Source organism: Mus caroli, unplaced genomic scaffold (genome assembly GCF_978045245.1).
Source record: "Mus caroli unplaced genomic scaffold, Mus_caroli_1 scaffold_3, whole genome shotgun sequence".
NCBI classification, from domain to species: domain Eukaryota; kingdom Metazoa; phylum Chordata; class Mammalia; order Rodentia; family Muridae; genus Mus; species Mus caroli.
The window spans coordinates 8,234,247-8,253,256 of record NW_028227258.1 but is presented as its reverse complement, the minus strand read 5'-3'; the positions used below and the strand labels follow the sequence as shown (position 1 = coordinate 8,253,256).

Here is a 19,010-nt window from a genome sequence, read left to right as displayed (position 1 = left end):
AAAGAATCTGGAATACCCCCACTTCCACTGCTAAGAGTCCCACAAAAATACCAAGCTGACAACCATGACATATATGCAAAGGACCTTACACAGATCCAGGCAGGTTCCAGGATTGCCACTTCAGTCTCTGTGAGCCTCGATGAGTCCAGCTTAGTTAATTCTGTAGACCTTGTGTCTCAACCCCTCTGGCTTCTACAACTCATCTTCTTCCTCTTCTGCATGGTTCCCGAGGCTCCAAGGGGTGGGATCCAGTAGAGATCTCCAATTTTGACTCTATCTAATGTTTGGCTGCAGGTCTCTGCATCACTCCCATCAGCTGCTGAAGGAAGCCTCTCTGCTGGCTCTTGGGCTACGACTATATCATAATATCGTTGGAAATCATTTTATTGTTTTCTTTCCTATCCTAGGTCTCTAACATAGTCATGTTCTTATCCATGTTGTCCAGGTTGAGTTTTGTCACTTGTAACCCATAACCACAATGTAGAATTTGAAAATAAATGACACATACTTCAATTAGAATTGGGGTTTTAAACAGTTAACTATTTTATTTTTCATAGATACAGAATATAAATCCAACAGAATTGTGATTGGTCTTTATAGCTGATTACTTTTATCTTGTTCATCTTTTTATCAAGAGCACTGTAATCTTGTTTGTATGCTTTTCCCCTGGCATAGTCTCTGTGCCTTCTTCATTCCCTGTTCTCTCACTACTCTCTTGATGAATTCATTATTAACATATGATAAAGTCTCTCCTTTTTCTTTCTTTCTTTTTTTTGCAACATTGTAACATTTCTCTTCTGATATCTAAGAAAAGATAAAATGTTCTCAGTGGGTTTTTAGTGAGAAGCAAGCAGAACTAAGCTCATCCTGGCTAGAACCCTGCACACCATAAGAAAGAGAACTAGCAAAACTCAGGATATGGAGTCAGACTGCAAGTTAGCCAGAAGAGAAGTTCATTCCCAGTCCTTTCAGAATTAGCAGTAAATGAACATAATATAGCACTCTAACAGGATGGAATAAGATTTGAATAAAGTAAATCAAAATATTTACTCTCTAATGGTAACAGTGCAGCATATGCACAGGTTGATAATAGAACATACTTAAAGACATAGTGAGTCTATAATCAGAGGTGATAAATATCTACCTAGGAGGAACTACACTAAATGAAGCAGAAATAAATGAGGTCAGGGGTGGGGGAGACAAAAGTGAAGCTAAAAGTATCACAAAATACTTTTACATTTGTGTGTGTGTGTGTGTGTGTGTGTGTGTGTGTGTGTGTGTATTTACAATAGCTAAGGATGGATGCTAACTAGGTATATGATGATGGAGGAATTAATCCAGAAAATGCACTGTCTACACATGATGGAACTCCTTCCAGCTACAAAGTAAAAAGTTAGGTTTTTCCCAAGTGTATGCAACTAAAGATAATCTATTAAGAAGTTAGGCTGACCTGAAAAAACAATATTTTTCCTCATTTTTGGTTCCTAGATATTTAGACAATCATATAAATTTATATATATGAATTTGAACTGTATATTATATGCATAATATATTACATACATAATATATTGTATGTATGTATGTATGTATGTATGTATGTATGTATGTATGTATGTATTACATCAGATATATTTGGTCCTAGGGAGGGGATGGATCCTATAAGATCATATCTAATGAGAGACAGTATTGATCCAACCCAGTTCTAGGTCTCAAGCAAAGCATTCCAGTTTAAAAGAAATGGACAAAGGATATAAATCATTTCATAATTTTCTTTTTTAAAACAAGAGTGAAGTTATACGGATCTTCCAAGACAGATTTGAGGAAGATATCAGGAAGGAAATAAGCAGAGGAAAATACATTCAACCAGTGGGTTAAAGGTCAGGGCTACTCACATGCCAACAGCCTAAAGAAACAGACCAAGCAGGTAATCAACAGACCCAGACAAGAATTGGCCAAGTTGATGATACTGTCAAGCTCCGAGATAATCAGTCTACTTATTTGTTCAAAGGCAAATCCTCTAAGAATTCATTTGCAGTATACAGGATCTCCTTCAGTGCCGAGAGGATAAGCATGTCCTTCACGGGGTCCAGCTGCCACTCTGAGACATAATTACTCACCACCAAGATGTCAGATAAGGCAAAACCAAAGACTCCATGGAATGCCTCCAGCTGAAATAGAGAAGTGGAAACCCAGAGCTGTGTAAAACGGAGGACCGGAGTTTGATCCATGAAGACACATGTTAAACAAATATTAGTGTTAAGGAAGAGACAGAAGGGCCCTGGGCTTACTAACCTACCATTCCATCCAGGCAAGCATGCTCCAAGTTCAGCAAGAATCTTTGTCTCAGAAAGTGAGGTAGAGATCAATTGGGAAGACACCCAACATTGAATTAGGGCTTCCATACACATATGTAATTATATACATATAAGCATGAACACACATGCACCCCAACACAGACATGTACACACAACCTCTCAGGTGTCTAACATAGTAAAAATCTCTAATGCCAACATAAAGTATAAGAGAAGTAATAAGAACTAGGAGCTTGGTGATAATTTTTCCATAGTTTTAAAAATCAAAGGTCGGATCCTCTGCAGTAGTTTCTTGAATTTTATGTCAAGTTCCAACATCACTGGTATCTTATTTAAAATGCATTAGTATACTCAACATGAATTACAAAAAAAAGGACATGCTCTTATTGACAGTGTGAAAATGGCTACCACACCAAAACCAAACTACAAATTTAATCCAATCCCCAGCAAAATTTCAACATAATTCTTCACAGAAATTGGAAAGCCTATCTACTTCATATGGAAGTACACATACCAATAAATAAATAAATAAATAAATAAATAAATAAATAAATATCACAAAAACAATCCTGAAAAATAAGAGATGGGGATAACAGCATTCCAGATCTGAAGTCATATTACCAGGCTACAGTAATAAAATAAGCATGGTATTGGCAAAAATAACAGACATACACTGAAGACCTAGACATAAATCCACACACCTATGGATTGTTGATAAAACTGATTGTTGATAAAGAAGTCAGAAATGCACACTGGAAAAAAAGACAGCATCTTCAACAAGTAGGACTGGTCAAACTAGGTGACTGCATGTAGAAGAATAAAAAGTATTCCATATTCACCAATCTGTACAAACAACTCCAAACTGAGTTTTGTTCATCAATTTAAGACGAGATACACTGAATCTGATAGAAGAGGAGATAAGGCCTAGCTTAAAATCATGGCACAGGAAAAAAACTTTCTGAGAAGAATACATTAGCACAGACTCTAAGAGCAAAAACTAATAAATGGGATCTCGTGAAATTTAAAAGCTTTTTTTATGACAAAGGACACCATCATTTGGGTAAACTAGCAGCCTGCAATATAGGAAAAAAAATCTTTTGCAATTATACATCTGATCGAGGGTTAAAATCTAAAATATATTTTACAAAACCATGAAAAACAGAGACAAAAAATCTGGGCATCAAAAAAAAAAAAAAAAAAAACAATTAAAACTGGGGTACAGAACTAAACCAAGAGTTCGCAATAGATGAAACACTAGTAACTAGGAAGAGCTTCAAGAAATGTTCCAATATCTTTAGCCATTTGGGAAATGCACATTAAGATCACTCTGAAACTTCATCTTACCCCAGTCATAATGACCAAGAGCTATAAAACAAATGGCAGCTCATGGTGGCAAGGGTGTGGGGAAAGGGGTCACTTATTCATTCATGGTAAGCCAACAAACCGGTAAAACCGCTACAAAGCTTAGTGTGTTGTCTCCTCAGGAAGCTGGAAATGGATCCACCTCAAACTCCATCTAGACCACTCTCAGGCAGATATCCAAAGGACTCCACGTTTCACTAGAGATATTTTCTTATCCATGTTCATTGCTACTCTACTCATAATAACCAGAAATTAGAAACAACCTACATGTCCATCAAATGATGAGTGGGAAATGAAAATGTGGTATGTTTATGCAATGGAATATTATCTGGCTGTTAAGAAAATGAAATTATGAAATCCACAGCTAAATAGGTAGAGCCAGAAAAATATCATGAGTGCAGTAATCCAGATCCTAAAAGACAAATATTGTATGTTTTCTCTTGTATGTGCATGTTACCTTTAAGGTTTTGATGTGTGTGTTACAATCTGAATAACCACATAGATTAGGTGCCTAGTAAAGGAATGAAAGGTAGAGGAGGAAATCTCTCAAGGACTGAGAAATCTAGTATAGTGTCATGGAGGGATAAAGAGGAAACTAGAATAGGAAGGTTAAATAGAGAGGGGGATGGGAGGAAAGGGTAAAGGGGGGACTATGAGGAAGGACAATTTAAAGGCAAACTAAAAAACAATATAGAAAGATTTAGAAATTTTCAATCTACTAAGGTATAAAATTAGTGTGTATATATATATATATATATATATATATATATATATATATATATATATTATAGGAATCTAAATGATGTCATTAAATAATAGTGAAGACAATGCCCCAATAAGACATCTTATGCCAAGTTAAATGTCCCATGCCAGAAATCAGTTACATCTTTTTGAGTCATTGGCCAGTAGAGTCCCATGGACTGCCCCACAAAATCACAGGCCACTATGACACTATTAGTTTCACTCCACAATGTGGTGGTAATTCCTTATTGATTAAGACACATACTTATATCATAGAACACAGAGAAGTTGATCTGGGGCCTAACTAAAAGCTTCACTCCTATAGACTAGCATTCATGGTCTTGGAAGGTACTCTGTATACAACTGGAGGAGAAAAACAGTTATCGAATCTTCCAGCTACAATTCTTGTGACCTACAGCAGTGACCTTCCTGCAAGATATACAGACTTAATAGTGGCACAAATGTTATGGGAGTAACCAACCACTTTTGAATTGGATTTATGGCACACTCCATGAGAAGGAAACCATCCTTGGCCCAACTAAAGTGGCCAAGAACTTGAAATTAGATAGGTCTAGGAGAAAACTTTCATCCTATTATTCTGCTAAAGGAACAAAGCAATAAAAATGACTCATGATGATATTCTATTTAGACCTGTAGAACAGGTCTACAGCTACTGTAGAACAGTCCACAGCAGAGAAGCTTCTTGTTAGGGTAAATGAGAATTAACACAGAGAAACAAAACTATACAGCATACAGAGAATGAGGAGACTCAAGCACTCAGCCCTAAAATGGAATGTTTTCATCAGACTCCTCCCCTCAAGGCTCAGAGATCAACCTATGCAGAAGAGGAGACAGAAAGATTGTAAGAGATAGAAGTGATAGATGACTGCAATAATCAAGTGTCTTTTATACTCAGCATAACATTGACACACATATTAACTCACAGAGAATGTGGCAGAGTGCCTAAGGTCTACATAGACTCAATCCAGAATGAATAGTAGCACTGAGAGAGGGAAGGGAACATAGGATCCCACGCCTAACTAAGGAGCTCTCTGGAACTGATGCCTACTGGCAACAACAAAACTCAGTTTTCTCAAGTGAAGTGTCACTGGGTTTATCAACCAACCTCATTCTATGGTGGGCCCATGCCCAGGAACAGCTAGCCAACCCAAATGAACTTCATTGCTTTTTATTTTGTTCATCTATTTGTTTAGGTTTTGTTTTATTTTGTGTTGGCTTTTTTTTTTGTCTTATTGATCTTTTACCTGCTTCTTTTATTTTTTTATTTTTGTTTTGTGAAGTTTTTAATGATTCCTTTTTTTTTTGAATGAGAAAGAGCATAAAGGTGAGTGGGTATGGAGGTGTGGAACAAATACGATGAACTGGAGGAAGGGAAAATATGATCAAAATACACTATATGGAAAAATAAGAACTCTTTGAAAAGAAATGTAACAGGAAGGTAAGGGAAGCAAAACTGGAGACAAAGAGGAAGGTAAGGAATCAGAGGGAGAGAAAGAAGGAGAGGAAAAGATAAAACATAAACGAAAGGAGTGGGGTTCTGAGGAGCGTGAGTAAGAAAGCATTGGCAAGAGAGAAAGGAGAAGGACAGAGTAAGGTCAATTGCATGAGGACCAGTCATGAGTGACTAGAAACCTTGGCATGAGCAGGGAATGTGAGGCCAGATGATCCTAAATAGTGTCTGCGCTCATGTAGAGTACTGAAGCACAAACATGTGGAAGTCAGCAAATAAAGGGAATGGTGACTACTGATCTACAGGATTCCTATGAAGCTGGAGCCATTGGAACATGCATGGGCTAGTGTCTAGAAATTTCAATTTTCTTTCCAAGGCATGTCCAGGATAGACCAATTTTATTAGACCAGTTTAATGATTAATTCTAACTTATATTAGCTCTTCCTGAACACAGATCACCTAGGTTCCCAATACAGCATTGTCAAGTCATAGCACTATTAATAAACATTGACAAAGCCTTGCTTCTAGTTTGTATTGCCTTGTCACCTGCCACACAATGTTATTTGCACCTATCTCCTAGGATTGATAGTATGATTCAGGAAGAAAGATCCACCACATATGTAGTGGTTCATTAGTACGGCCTGTCTTGACATGCCTACAAATCGTTTTCCAACCTCTGCCATATTTTGCTTCCAGTCTATTCTAAAGAATTTAAAGAAATCTTAAGGTTGACTATATGGCGAGTTTCTAATGTCTATGATTCTCTAAAATGTAAAATCATAAAATGAATTGTCATCACTGCCAGCTTCTGCCTTTCTGTCTTCAAATATCTAGATTTCCACTACATTGAGGACCCCATGCATCTCAGACATGCTACCTTTTCATCCTTCAGTACATTAATTTAAACTTCCCTTGCCTGAATCACTTTCTCCTTTTGTCTTTTCTCTTATTAAAGTGCTCAGACACTATCTCTCAGTGTCACCTTGCTATAAAAATCATCCCCTGTGCCATTTTTTTCTCCTCTGAACCATCAGGACACATTGTCGTCACCATTTCTTACGTGATATTTATTATGTATGATCATGTCATAGTCCTTCGTGTGTTTTTCTTTACCCTCACCTCTGTCTGTAAAATGATAAGATCTTTAGTGCAATAATTGTATTCATTATCTGTATATGAGAATAGAGGCTGTAATATTGGTTTGATCATAAATAAATTGATAAAAAATGTGTTGAATTAAATTAAATTGCAGCAAATGTAATTAAACATTAAGTTCAACACAAAGATAAGTTTATGGTTATTTACTATTTTAAACCTGGGAAGTGTGTCCTAACTATTCCAGCAATTATTTTAATTCTTCTCCAGTTTAGTACATTTCTTGTTCTTTATATGAGGTTGAGTATATGGATATCAACATTCCTCAAAGAACTGTTTATGTATTACCTTGGACTTCACAGGACTATAGTTGTATATGTCTGTCAGGTCTTCTTTTGTAATCAGATCCAGGCTATCCACGTGTGTAAGTAAAGCCAAATGCAGAATGCCTGTGTTGAAGAGATGTATAGGATTTTATCCTTACAGCATGTTTAACTTAGTAAGTTATCAGTTTTGCTGCCAGCCGGTAATGGGCCAACTTTAGATTTAGGGATTTTTCTACCTCCAATGCCCCCTCCACCTCACACATACACGCGCCATACACTGGAGCTTCTTTTGCATGCAATGTACTCTTCATCCCAATCTAAGAAATGAAGCTTCACTAGAGACCACATTTTGCAAAAACTAAAATTTAGCCCATATTATTGCCAACTGCTATTCAATCCTAAATGTGCTGATTTAGTAGGGACTGGAAAAAAAAACCTTACAGAATATGGGACTTCTCCAACAGCAAGAGAAAAAACATCATTCATCATGAATAATGTTTTACTACTATTTCATGGTGCTGCCAAAAAAGTCCTTATCTAAGTTTTTAAACCTTTTAATTTCAGTGAGCAGGAGACCATCATGCCTAGCTCCTGAGTCGGATTTGTGATGAACTCTTTCCAACTCTGATGCATAAAACCAAGAGAAGCCAGAATTGGCACCGGAACTACCAGCTTGTGTTCTCTTCTGCCTTCCTGATGCCTTTCTCTACCCGACATCTTAGATGCTGGCCTTTTTTCTAAACTATGGCTATCTATTTTCTAATCCTTTAAGGTCCAAAAGAAAAGATATAGCCCCTAGCCAAAAACTACATGACAAAATATAAAGCAGTGTGTGAACGGGGGTGGCTTTTCTTCACCTTGTGTAATATTTACAGTCAAAATATTCAGAGGGAGGTCCTATCATTACATCATGTTAAGGTATGGAGGGAAATTGAGTTTAAGTCACATGTGCATGATCATGCAGCTGTTGAGAGCTCAACGAGATGTAACCTGGTAATGATCCGAAAAGACTCCCACTTGCAAGCACGGTAGTCCTTCATCTTACCCCCCAAAATTTTGCTGATAAGTCCAGTCAGTTACCTTCAGTAGCAAAATGAAATAACACTCACCATGTTTTATCAAGTCTCTTCGAATTTTCTTGATCTTTGCCACCAGCTCAGAAGAGTGCATTTCAAAAGAATTGATATCAAACACAAAAACCACACAGTGAATTCTGTCCTTCAGCAGTGGGTCATGGGTATAGTTCGGATGGTTTGATGTGATTGGTTTCATGGAATCGAACTGTAAAATATATAAGAAGGTGGCAGTTACAGTGTGTTTGCTTATAAATGATACTCCAGTCCTGTACATTTGAAAATGCACAGATCCCTGATACTAAAAGGCTAATCATAAGATGGAGAAGAAAGTAATTACACAAGTGGGCAGTGGCTCTTTTACACAGCCTGATAAAGGATCTCTGATCAAGGGATACATGATGTAGGGGCTATAATGCAATAAGATTCTCAAGAAAGTGAATAAGACTGTGGCAGCTTAGTGCTTTAAATAAAAGAAACCACGTGTATGAAAACAGGAGTCAGAGCATTTGGAGAGGAAGTTGGAGTCATCACACAGTGTATTAAGAGGAAGAACTTTCATGATGCAAAAGTGTCATGAATCTTGAGCTAACAATTGTTCTGCCTGGGTGTGTCTCACAGAGAGCATGGTATAAAGACAACACAGTATCCACACAGCATCTTGACTGTAAACCTATTTGCACAACAAAAGCGCAGTATATCAATAAGCCATATTAACTACCATTTCCCTAAAACAGAAGGAAATACAATGATCCATGTATTTTCTTTGATGCTGCAAAGCAGAAGAAAGTCATAAATTTGTTATGATTTCTTAAAGGAACAACAAAGGGATTTGTTTGGATAAACAGAAAGAATATCAATTCATTAATTGATAAATCCATAAATCAAATTAAATATGGTACATAGACGTAATAAGTACAAAGTCAAATTGTTTCTGTGTGACTGCAAAACACAATGTAATTAGTATGACATCCTTATATGATGCATGCCCAACATGGTATAAAAGTCTTCTAGTATTGTTACATCATATCCAGATGTGATTGTTACTTTACTAAGTAATGTTAAATATGATTATGTTAAAATTAGGTGGCGTACACTAATAATGGAGTCTGTTCTGAGGTTACTGTGTAAGATGAAGAAATTAGTTGATACAATATTCTATCAACTCTACTGTTTGAGAATAAGAGTTCTCAAATTAGAAGGAAGTCAGTAAAATATAATTAGAAAAAATTAAATTAAAATTCTCAAGTCCAGGATTTTAATACATATTTATGAATTTATAAGATATCTTATTAGAAAAAAATTATGTTTCCCTGAAAAGTGTAAGAAAAAGATTGACCAACAAAATAGCAACAACTTTTCTAATGCTACAAGCCAAGGCTTTTTGAAGAAACAACTGATTCACCCTACAGGATAGGAAACATATAAGATGTGGTTGGGGTACTCAGTATACCACAGAGCAAGAAATATAGAAAGACTGTGTCTCTGCCAAAGGACCTGGGATTTAACTTGTAAAGTCCCTATTGATGGCAGCATTGGAAAATGGAAAAACTATAATGTATCAAAATACATCCAATATAGTTAATTTGTGTGAAATTCACAATGATAATAAATTAACAACATAATTGATGGCAAGTATTCAGAGGACAACTTACTATTTTCAAAAGTTCATAAAGCAGACAAAAAAAATTCCAGCTTGTTTTTATATCCTGTTTTTCCCTTGTATTTATGTGTACCACTATGAAATCAGAGAGTGGGCATGGGAGAATTTCTCTCCATAGGGGCATGATGAAGAATGATGGGAAGAGAACATTACTACATTCACTCTAATAAATAAATGATTCTCACACTGAACACTAATGAAATCAAGAAAACCTGGCACTATACACCTGCAGATGGCACACCACCTATGAAGTAGAATCCACTTCACAATATTTCTCTGAACTCAGTTAACTGGTTTTTGTACTGTGGAAAGCGGTACACATAAAATAACACTTAAGGATGCAAACAGAGTCCATGCTATAAAGAGATCTAGGAAACAACCATTCCAATGTCTTAAAAAGACAAGTTGTAGTGCCAGTGAGATGGCTTGCAGGTGGAAGTGTTCACCAACAGCAAATCCAGATGACCTGAGTTCAATCCCCAGAAACAACATGGTGGGAGGAGAGAACCAACCCTCCCCAACATGTCTTCTGACCTCTCCACTCACACATGAGCGTACACAAGTACACACACACACAAACACACACACACACAGTGGAGGAAGAGATTTATCTTTTATATAGTTAAATTGCAAAGAAAAAGCAGAGTATAATAATATTTAATAAAAGTAACCATGTTATGGTTATTATAGCAATGGTCAAAAATATATGTAGATGATAGATAGATAGATAGATAGATAGATAGATAGATAGATAGATAGATAGATAGATAATAGATGATAGATAGATAGACGTGTGTGTGTGTGTGTGTGTGTGTGTTTCTTTGTATTATAAAAATGATACCCAACTATATCCAAACTTTTATGTGTGAGGACAACTTGCTAATTAAGGTCACAGTCTACCAGACTACATAGCTCCTCCGAGCTCAGTAAAAAATTAGAGAACTCCCTTTACCAGAAAGTCTTCCCCTTTTCTGACCTTGACTGGAGATTGTGACTTCCCACACTCTCTACCTCAGGAAGGTCGATCAGTCCTTGGCAGACCTTCAAAGTTCAACTTCCCCCAATTGCTGAAAGGAGACAGAAATGGCTGTCTCCTGAGAGGCTCTATCAGTGCCTGACAAATACAGAAGTGGATGCTCACAGCCATCCATTAGACTGAGCACAGGGTTCCCAATGAAGGAGCTAGAGAAAGTACCCAAGGAGCTGAAGGGGTTTGCAGCCCCATAGGAGGAACAACAATATGAACTAACCAGTACCCCTAGAGCTCCCAGTGACAAAACCACCAACCAAAGAGTACACATGTTGAGACTCATGGCTCCAGCTGCAAATGTAGTAGAGGATGGTCTAGTCTATCATCAATGAAAGGAGAGGCCCTTGGTCCTGTGAAGGCTCTATGCATCAGTGTAGGAGAATGCCAGGGCCAGGAATCAAGAGTGGGTAGATTGGTGAGCAGGGGGAAAGGGAGAGGGGTTTTTCGGAGGGGAAACCAGGAAAGGGGATAACATTTGAAATGTAAATAAAGAAAATATCTAATAAAATGTTTAAAAAAAAATAAAGAAAAAAGAACCCACCCAGCAAGTACCTAGAATTCCTGGAATGTCTCTCCATACAAATGAGGCATTTGCAGCAGTACTTTAAACTCTAGCCGTGATTTTCATTTGCCCTGAAAACTACTTGCCACTCTCCAAAGTTTGTATATAACCCTTTTCCACCCCAAATAAAGTGTATGCACACCAGCCCACCCCAATAAAGGTAAGTGTCCAGGTAAGAGTTTCACAGCAGACCATCAGCGTGGGCCTCTGTCTAAAAGAGCTGTTCCAGGCTGCTGTGCAGCAGCACCTGGACACCTGAGAGGGAGGAAGCAGAGAGCCCAGAACCTCAGCTGGCACTCCACAGCGGGTACAGTCAGGTGACACATACCACAGGTATGGTTTCCCTGATTTGCTTCTAAATGATACAGGAGAAGAGAAGAGAAGAAATACAGATTAAATAAGATTATGCATGACTCAGGAATTCTGAAGCTCATTCTAAAGCTGGGTACATAGGAATTCATTAATCTATTTTGTCTACTTTTATATAAATTTTAAGTGTTCTATAATAAAAAACAGTCTTTAAGCTGTCTACATGTCATCTCCATATTAAGGAATAAAAGAAACTTCCAAGATCAAAAAGTTAAGACAGTCTTTCTGGATAATCCACAGGATATGTGAACATACAAATTAAATTAAGCCATAAAGTATGAATAAAATGTCCCTCAAAACAACAATAAATCAATCACAAGAAAGCTTTCTTTCAAAAGTATATATAAAAACTGTCAAGAGTGGCCTGGAGAGATGGCTCAGCTGTTAAGAGCACTGACTTCTCTTCTGGAGATCCTGAGTTCAAATCCCAGCAACCACCTGGTGGCTCACAACACTCTGTAGTGGGATCCGATGTCCTCTTCTGGTATGTCTGAAGACAGAGACAACGTACTCACGTGCATAAAATAAATAAATAAATCTTTTTTAAAATCTGTCAAGAAAAGCAAGAGAGTTGAATATGATAGAGTATATCAAGAAATTATTTATTTCTGCAGTAATAAAAATGATTATGCAATATGTAATTAAGGTGACATCACAAAGGAATAAATAAACATATCAGTAGAAAAAAAAAGCCTTACAGAATGCAAAACGTGACTCCCATACATTTTAATCATCCTGAACAGAGGATGACAAAGACATCGCTGAAAGATGCAGCTACAATGGGCTATTCACTTGGTTCAAGATTAAGGATTACTTGGTTATCTAAATGTTTGTGGAGATGACTAGAAGTTTAAAGCAAACTAGAAACAGAAACAACTCTTTGACTTTCCCCCCCCGCATCCTCCCCTCCTGCGGTCAGTGTAGACTGAGAAGTATAGCGATGGAGGACACACACCTACTTAGGTGAGGTCGCTAGAAATTTACTAACAAACAAACAAACAAACAAAAAAATAAAAATCAATCTGTCACATAGATTCTAAAATCAAGGTGCCAGTAAAGTTTGTCTACTGATGGTTATTCAAAGGTTCATCTTTAGCCTGTCCCCTCACATGGCAAAAAAAGGGGATCAGCTGAGAAGAGCATTAATTCTATCCTTAAGGGCTCCATCCACAAGACGTGACTATTTCCCAAAGCCTCTACCTACTGATGCCATCAAACTGATGTCAGAGGCTTCAACATATGACATCCTGGGGGGAGGGGGGGAGCCATTCAGTCCCTAACACCCATGCTGGCAAGGTTTACCTTAACAACACAGGCTAGAGTCATCAGAGAGGAGGGAACCTCAGGTGAGAAAATGCCCTCATAAGATCTGGCTGTAGGTAAGCCTGTGTGGCATTTCTTAGTGATGGATAGGGGAGAGCCCAGCCCATCATGGATGGTGCCATTCCTGGGCTGTTGGCCCTGAGTTCTATAAGAGAGCAGGCTGAGCAAGTCATGAGGAGCAGGCCAGTAAGCAGCACCCCTCCATGGCCCCTGTGTCAGCCCCTGCCTCCAGGTTCCTGTCCTGCCCGAATTTTGTCCTGAATTCTTTTGATGATGAACTGCGGTGCGGAAGCATAAGCTGAATAAACCCTTTTCTTCCCAACTTGCTTTTTGGTCTTGTTATATTTTGTTACAGTGATATTAACCTTGACTAAGACAGTATTCCAGGCTACGGTGTTCAAAAGAGGGGGAATTTCTGAAATTAATAACCCCACAAAAGCTCTCACTTTCCCAAGTTTCTGTCTTCAGATTTCCTGCTGGTAAAGATGAAGTTAGATATATAATTCATACAGATGGATATCTGTTTCACGAAAAAAGAGTGCAAACACTTGATGGCCCTTATAATAGGTGTAACAGAAGAATCCTCTGGATATTTAAAATTCCTGGTGAATTCTCTATTGAAAGGAACAAAGGAGATTGAGCAAGTGCAGTTTAGCATGCTCAAGCGGCAACGTTAGGCCAGAGTATGAGGTGGGTTGCAGGCAAAGCAAACATCCTAAAAAAATAAATTCATTTAAAAAAATATCAGTCAAATCTTACCTGGTACCTGTCAGGAGTGTGGCCCTTTAAGATGTGCCATACATCATCTATGTGCAAGCCGGCATTCTCACCCAGTCCCAGTGAGTCACACAGAATAAATGGCAGGGGGTCACTGTCATCCTTGGCCCTGATGGAATATGTCCTGTACTGAAAAGTGAAAGACAACAACCTGAAAACAGCATTTCTGTTTTTGCTATAAATTTAAATAAAGTCTACATAAGATTGACTGGCCAAATAGTTCCCAATACAGTTAAGTTGAACCTGAGAAGCCTGGGTAGGCTAAAATACTAGTACCTTGTCAGATATTCCATCTTCATCACAGCCCACCAAGATCTGGTGTGTGATGCTGCCCTTGAACACAGACTTGACTGAGTTGACAAAGCTAGACTTCCCAGCTCCAATAGGACCCAGCAGCAGAACTCGTGTGTGCTGAACCAGGTCTCCATATGGCTTGTAGTCTCTCAGGGCCTGCAGTAAATTACTATGTAACCTGTCAAGACGTAGCAAACGTTAAGAACTGACTGGTCGGCTCAGAGGAGCTCACCATGCAGCTTCTAATAAGTCACTTCTCTACCCTACAGCATTTCTAGTTAGCAGCTTGCCTTCTTCCACATGCACACAAGCCCATTGAATATGGTGGTTTGAATGAGAGTGTCCCTCATAGGCTTAGGGAACTGGACATTGGTATTTGGAAAGATTTTTCAGAACCCTTAGGAAGTGAAACCTTGCCGGAAGAGGAACATCAGTGAAGGCCCACTTTGCGTGCTTGTAACCTCAGGCACTTTCTGTCTTTTCGCTCTGTAACCGTTTTCCTGGGGCCTGCTGCAATGCTTTCCGTGACTGTAGCCATACCTTCCCTACCGTGATAGTCTCTCTCTCCCTAGGCCAAAATAGTCCCTCTCTTCCTTAAGTTGCTTTTGGTTGCGGTATTTTGTTATAACAACTGAGACATAGCTAATGCACACCCCTTTAAGTCATATTGTAAAAGAAATATAAACAGTGCTGATCAGTCCTAAAACTGTTCACTGATATTACTACATCTTGTAAATTCAGTAATAGATATTAGTCATGCCAAAGGTGAAGATTAATAATGGTAAATGTTAAAAGTCATTATATAACATATATTTGAAGTTTATAGACTTAGAACATTTCTAACATGTTCTCATTAATAGATGTTTTCAGCCTGCTAATAATTCTCAGCACATTCCAAAGTAAAAACCCTACTATAAGAATTCTAAAAGACACAAACACATAGGCAACATTATTTTTCCTCAAGTAAAACATATTAAAAATAGTCCCCTCCCACTGACTGCTCTATTAACATTGCCAGGATAAATATGTTTAGCAATTATTGACATAGGTTTTGGCTATTCATTGATATTCATATATATTAATTTTAATAATTTGTACCAAAAAGTTTGGTGACATACACTGTCATAATAAAAGGTAGTAGAGCAATAAAATGTTAAAAACTGAAAGGGGCACCAACCCACCCACAAAACCTTCAACCCAAAATTTATCCTATCTATTAGAAATGCAGGAACTGGGGGTGGAGCAGAGACTGAGGGAATGACCAAGCAATAATTGGCCCAACCAGAGACCCATGCAATGGGCAAGCACCGGTCCCTGACACCATTAATGATACTCTGTTATGCTTGTTATGGTTGTCCTCTGAGAGACTTAATCCAGCAGCTAACTGAAGCAGACTTAGAGTCCTCACAGCCAAATAGTGGATGGAGCTTATGGACTTGTATGGAAGAGTTGGAGCAAGAATTGAGGACTCCAGAGAGGATGGGAACTCCACAGGAAGACAACAGAGTCAACAAGTCTGGACCTTTTAGGTTCTCAGAGACTGAACCACCAACCAGGGAGCATGCATGGGCTGGACCCAGGCCTCCCCACTTATACGTAGCAGATGTGCAACTCTGTTATCATGTGGGCACCAAGCAACTGAAGCAGGGACTATGCCTAAGGCTATTGCTTATCTATATAACACTTTCTTCTATCTGGGCTGCCAGTCTGGTCTAAGTGGGAGGGGATGCTCCTAGCTTTACAAAGACTTGATGTGCTAGGGTAGAGGGATACCAAGAGGGGCCTCCACCCTCTCAGAGGAGAAGGGGAGGGAGGGTGAGAGAAAGAACTGTGGGAGGGGGGACAGCAATTGGGATGTCAAGTGAATAATTAATAATAATTTAAAAAAAAACATTGACTTACACAGCAATGCCTCTTGTCTTTCTTTCATCCAACAACTCTAAGGAAAATAACAGATAATATAGATTATAAATTCTTAAATTGGCAGGTCAAATGAATGTGAGCAAACTCCCTAGGGACAGAGCTATTACTAATCATTCACAAATGGGCCTCATCCACGTTGCCTCACTTGGAGACAGCAGCGTTCAGGAGGAGCCTGCAGATGAGTTCTCCTAGCTGCTCCCTGGCCTTTCAGCTTCACTCTAACAGGAATTGGGATTGGGACTGGGAGTGTCTTCTGAAGCAGAAAGCCAGAACGTGGAAGTATACACAAACCAAGGTAAGACTAACATCAACTGATATTTCCCCCAAATGTAGTATTAGGTCTGAAAGATGCAGTATGCAGAGATGCATAAAAATAATTTTTAAAATATGCATAAATTTTTGTCCAAGCCAGCTGTCAATAGGAACTTCTATTTAATTGATGCATTCCTGGGTCAAAAGAGAAGTCAAAAGTAGATTAAAAATAATAATAATAATAATAATAATAATAATAATAATGTCTAGTCACTCCAAGAAACCATTAGTTTAGCAATGCTATCGAATCTCTAAATAATTCTCACTATGGGGCCACATGTAGAACAACCAAGCAAATATCATTATAAAAATTTCATTCAATGACCAAGACATAATTAAACTTGAAATAAATACCACATACAAAAATAAAAGCAAACTTCTGAGTTTATACAAAGCACTCTCTGAAATAGCACCTGTGTCTGAGAGGAAAGATAAAACTATAGTTATGTTAAATCAACTGTGTAAAAATCTTACAGCAACTTTGTGATGATTGGGGCTTTATCATGGTAGGAAATAAGGAATGTTTGAAAATGGAAACAAAAACTGTAGGATCTCTTAAGAACATAAAAGAGTCAGGCAGTGTTGGACCACAGCTTTAATGCCAGCACTTCGGAGGCAAAGGCAAGAGGATCTCTGTGAATTTGAGGATAGCCTGGTCTACAGAGCAAGTTTCAGGCAGCCGGAGCTACACAGAGAAACTGGGTCTCCAAAGAAACGGAAAGCAACAATAACCAAAACAGGAGTGATTAGTCAAACCATGAATATAAATTGTAAAACCTTAGACAGGGACAAACTAGTGATGAGTTGACTCCTAAGCTGAAATGAAGTAATAACTGCCTGGGCTGACTAAGGAAAGCCAACTCTATGTGATCACAGAAGTATGAGGAATCTAACACAGTCAAACTCACAAAAAACAACTAATGACCACAGGCAAAGGGGGAGGGCTCATAGTAAAGGCTGCAGATGTCATGACCCAAGACAACGACATCCTAGGGAATTTAGACATAGCTAAGTAGTCCCATTTCATGATAGAATTTTAGTAATTTCTGGCCAGGTCAGTTCTGTGGGTCATCTCTCCAGACTTGAGAGCCTGAGTTTAAGCATGTCCTTCCCTCAGGAATATGTCATCTAACATTGTCATATGTCACCAAGCAGGTAGTGGAGAGCTTCAGTGGGTTTACCTGAGCAAACTTACCTTCACATCGAAAAGCTTCACACTCCTGAATAGGTATGACATCATTGTGAGCAGTCAGTTGGAGCATTTTACGGATTGCTGAACTTATAATCACAGCTTTCTTATCTAATAGTATAGAGAAATCATTAGTTTTTCTTTTATGGAACAATAAATATGGTGAATCTGGTCCTTTTGCACATAGTGAAAATCCAGTGTCTTGGAGTGCAAAGATGGTGATAGAAACGTCTTTTTCCTGGAAGCCCTCTTTCAGGTACATGCCAATAACACAGTTTTCACTGTAAACCACTATCATGGTAGGACCTTGATTCTCACATGTGCCGAGCAAATTCTGATGAAAAAACTTCTGCACACTCGCCTTGTAAAGAAGACAAAACCGTTTTCCTCCAAAATAATTCTGCAGGCACTTTTCTTGCTGCCATGTCAAACGAGTTCTCATGACCATACTTCAGTCTAGTGGAAAAGCCCTCTTAAAGAGCACAGTCCTCTTTAAACACGGAAGTCTAGAAAAACACACACAAAGCTCTCATTTACTCCGATTTTCTCATAGAACACAGGAAATTAATAAACAAGAGACAAACCTGTAACAAGAAAATCATTACAAAAATGTTCGTTTAAATAATTGCTTTCAATCTTTTAAATACTCCTGTTTCCAAGCAAATAAGGTAAGTGGAAAGAAAGCTATAGTGCATACCTGTGTGAAGAGTCTGCACCGAGGCCGGCACCGAGGAGGGCAGCTTCTGTCTCCGTGACCAAGCCTGTAGAAAACGAAGAGAAACTTCCGCGGTTTGCCTCATCCTGCTCGGGAAATGAAAACTGAAACTCTATATACCTACTCACGCTGGCAGCAGGCCAACTTCAGTAGGCTTTTAAATAGCAAAGTCAGTCCAAGAGTGTGTCAGGAAATTTTAGGAAGCAGGGGCTCTCATGGGACAGGGGTTTGCTTTTTGTTTTTTCTTTTTCTTTTTTTCTTTTCTTTTTTTTTTTTTTTAGGTAAATTCAACAAGTTGCTGTAGATGGACATGCAAAGCAAAATTAACTATCTATTGTATCTCTGAAATGCATCTTAAAGTCACCCACTTCACTTAGTCTCTGTTATCATTTTATTCCAAACTAGTGTGCATCCCTCCAGAGGCTGCTACGGCGAGCACAAGTGCCCTTCTATAACATCTGGCTACAAGAAGG

General features: G+C 38.4%; 1 protein-coding gene across 1 annotated transcript; it reads right to left on the bottom strand.

The window, feature by feature from the left end:
* Positions 1-519: 519 nt before the first annotated feature.
* Ifi44 (interferon induced protein 44) lies at positions 520-18,666 on the bottom strand. The gene is made up of 8 exons (XM_021158923.3): positions 18,520-18,666; positions 17,829-18,328; positions 16,301-16,337; positions 14,381-14,576; positions 14,087-14,233; positions 8,417-8,588; positions 7,330-7,430; positions 520-2,168 (listed from the first exon to the last, which is right to left on the bottom strand). Exons 2-8 carry the CDS (start codon positions 18,268-18,270, stop codon positions 1,995-1,997), a joined length of 1,269 nt encoding a protein of 422 aa, XP_021014582.1. The 5' UTR covers positions 18,271-18,328; positions 18,520-18,666; the 3' UTR covers positions 520-1,994.
* Between the last annotated feature and the right edge of the window lie 344 nt (positions 18,667-19,010).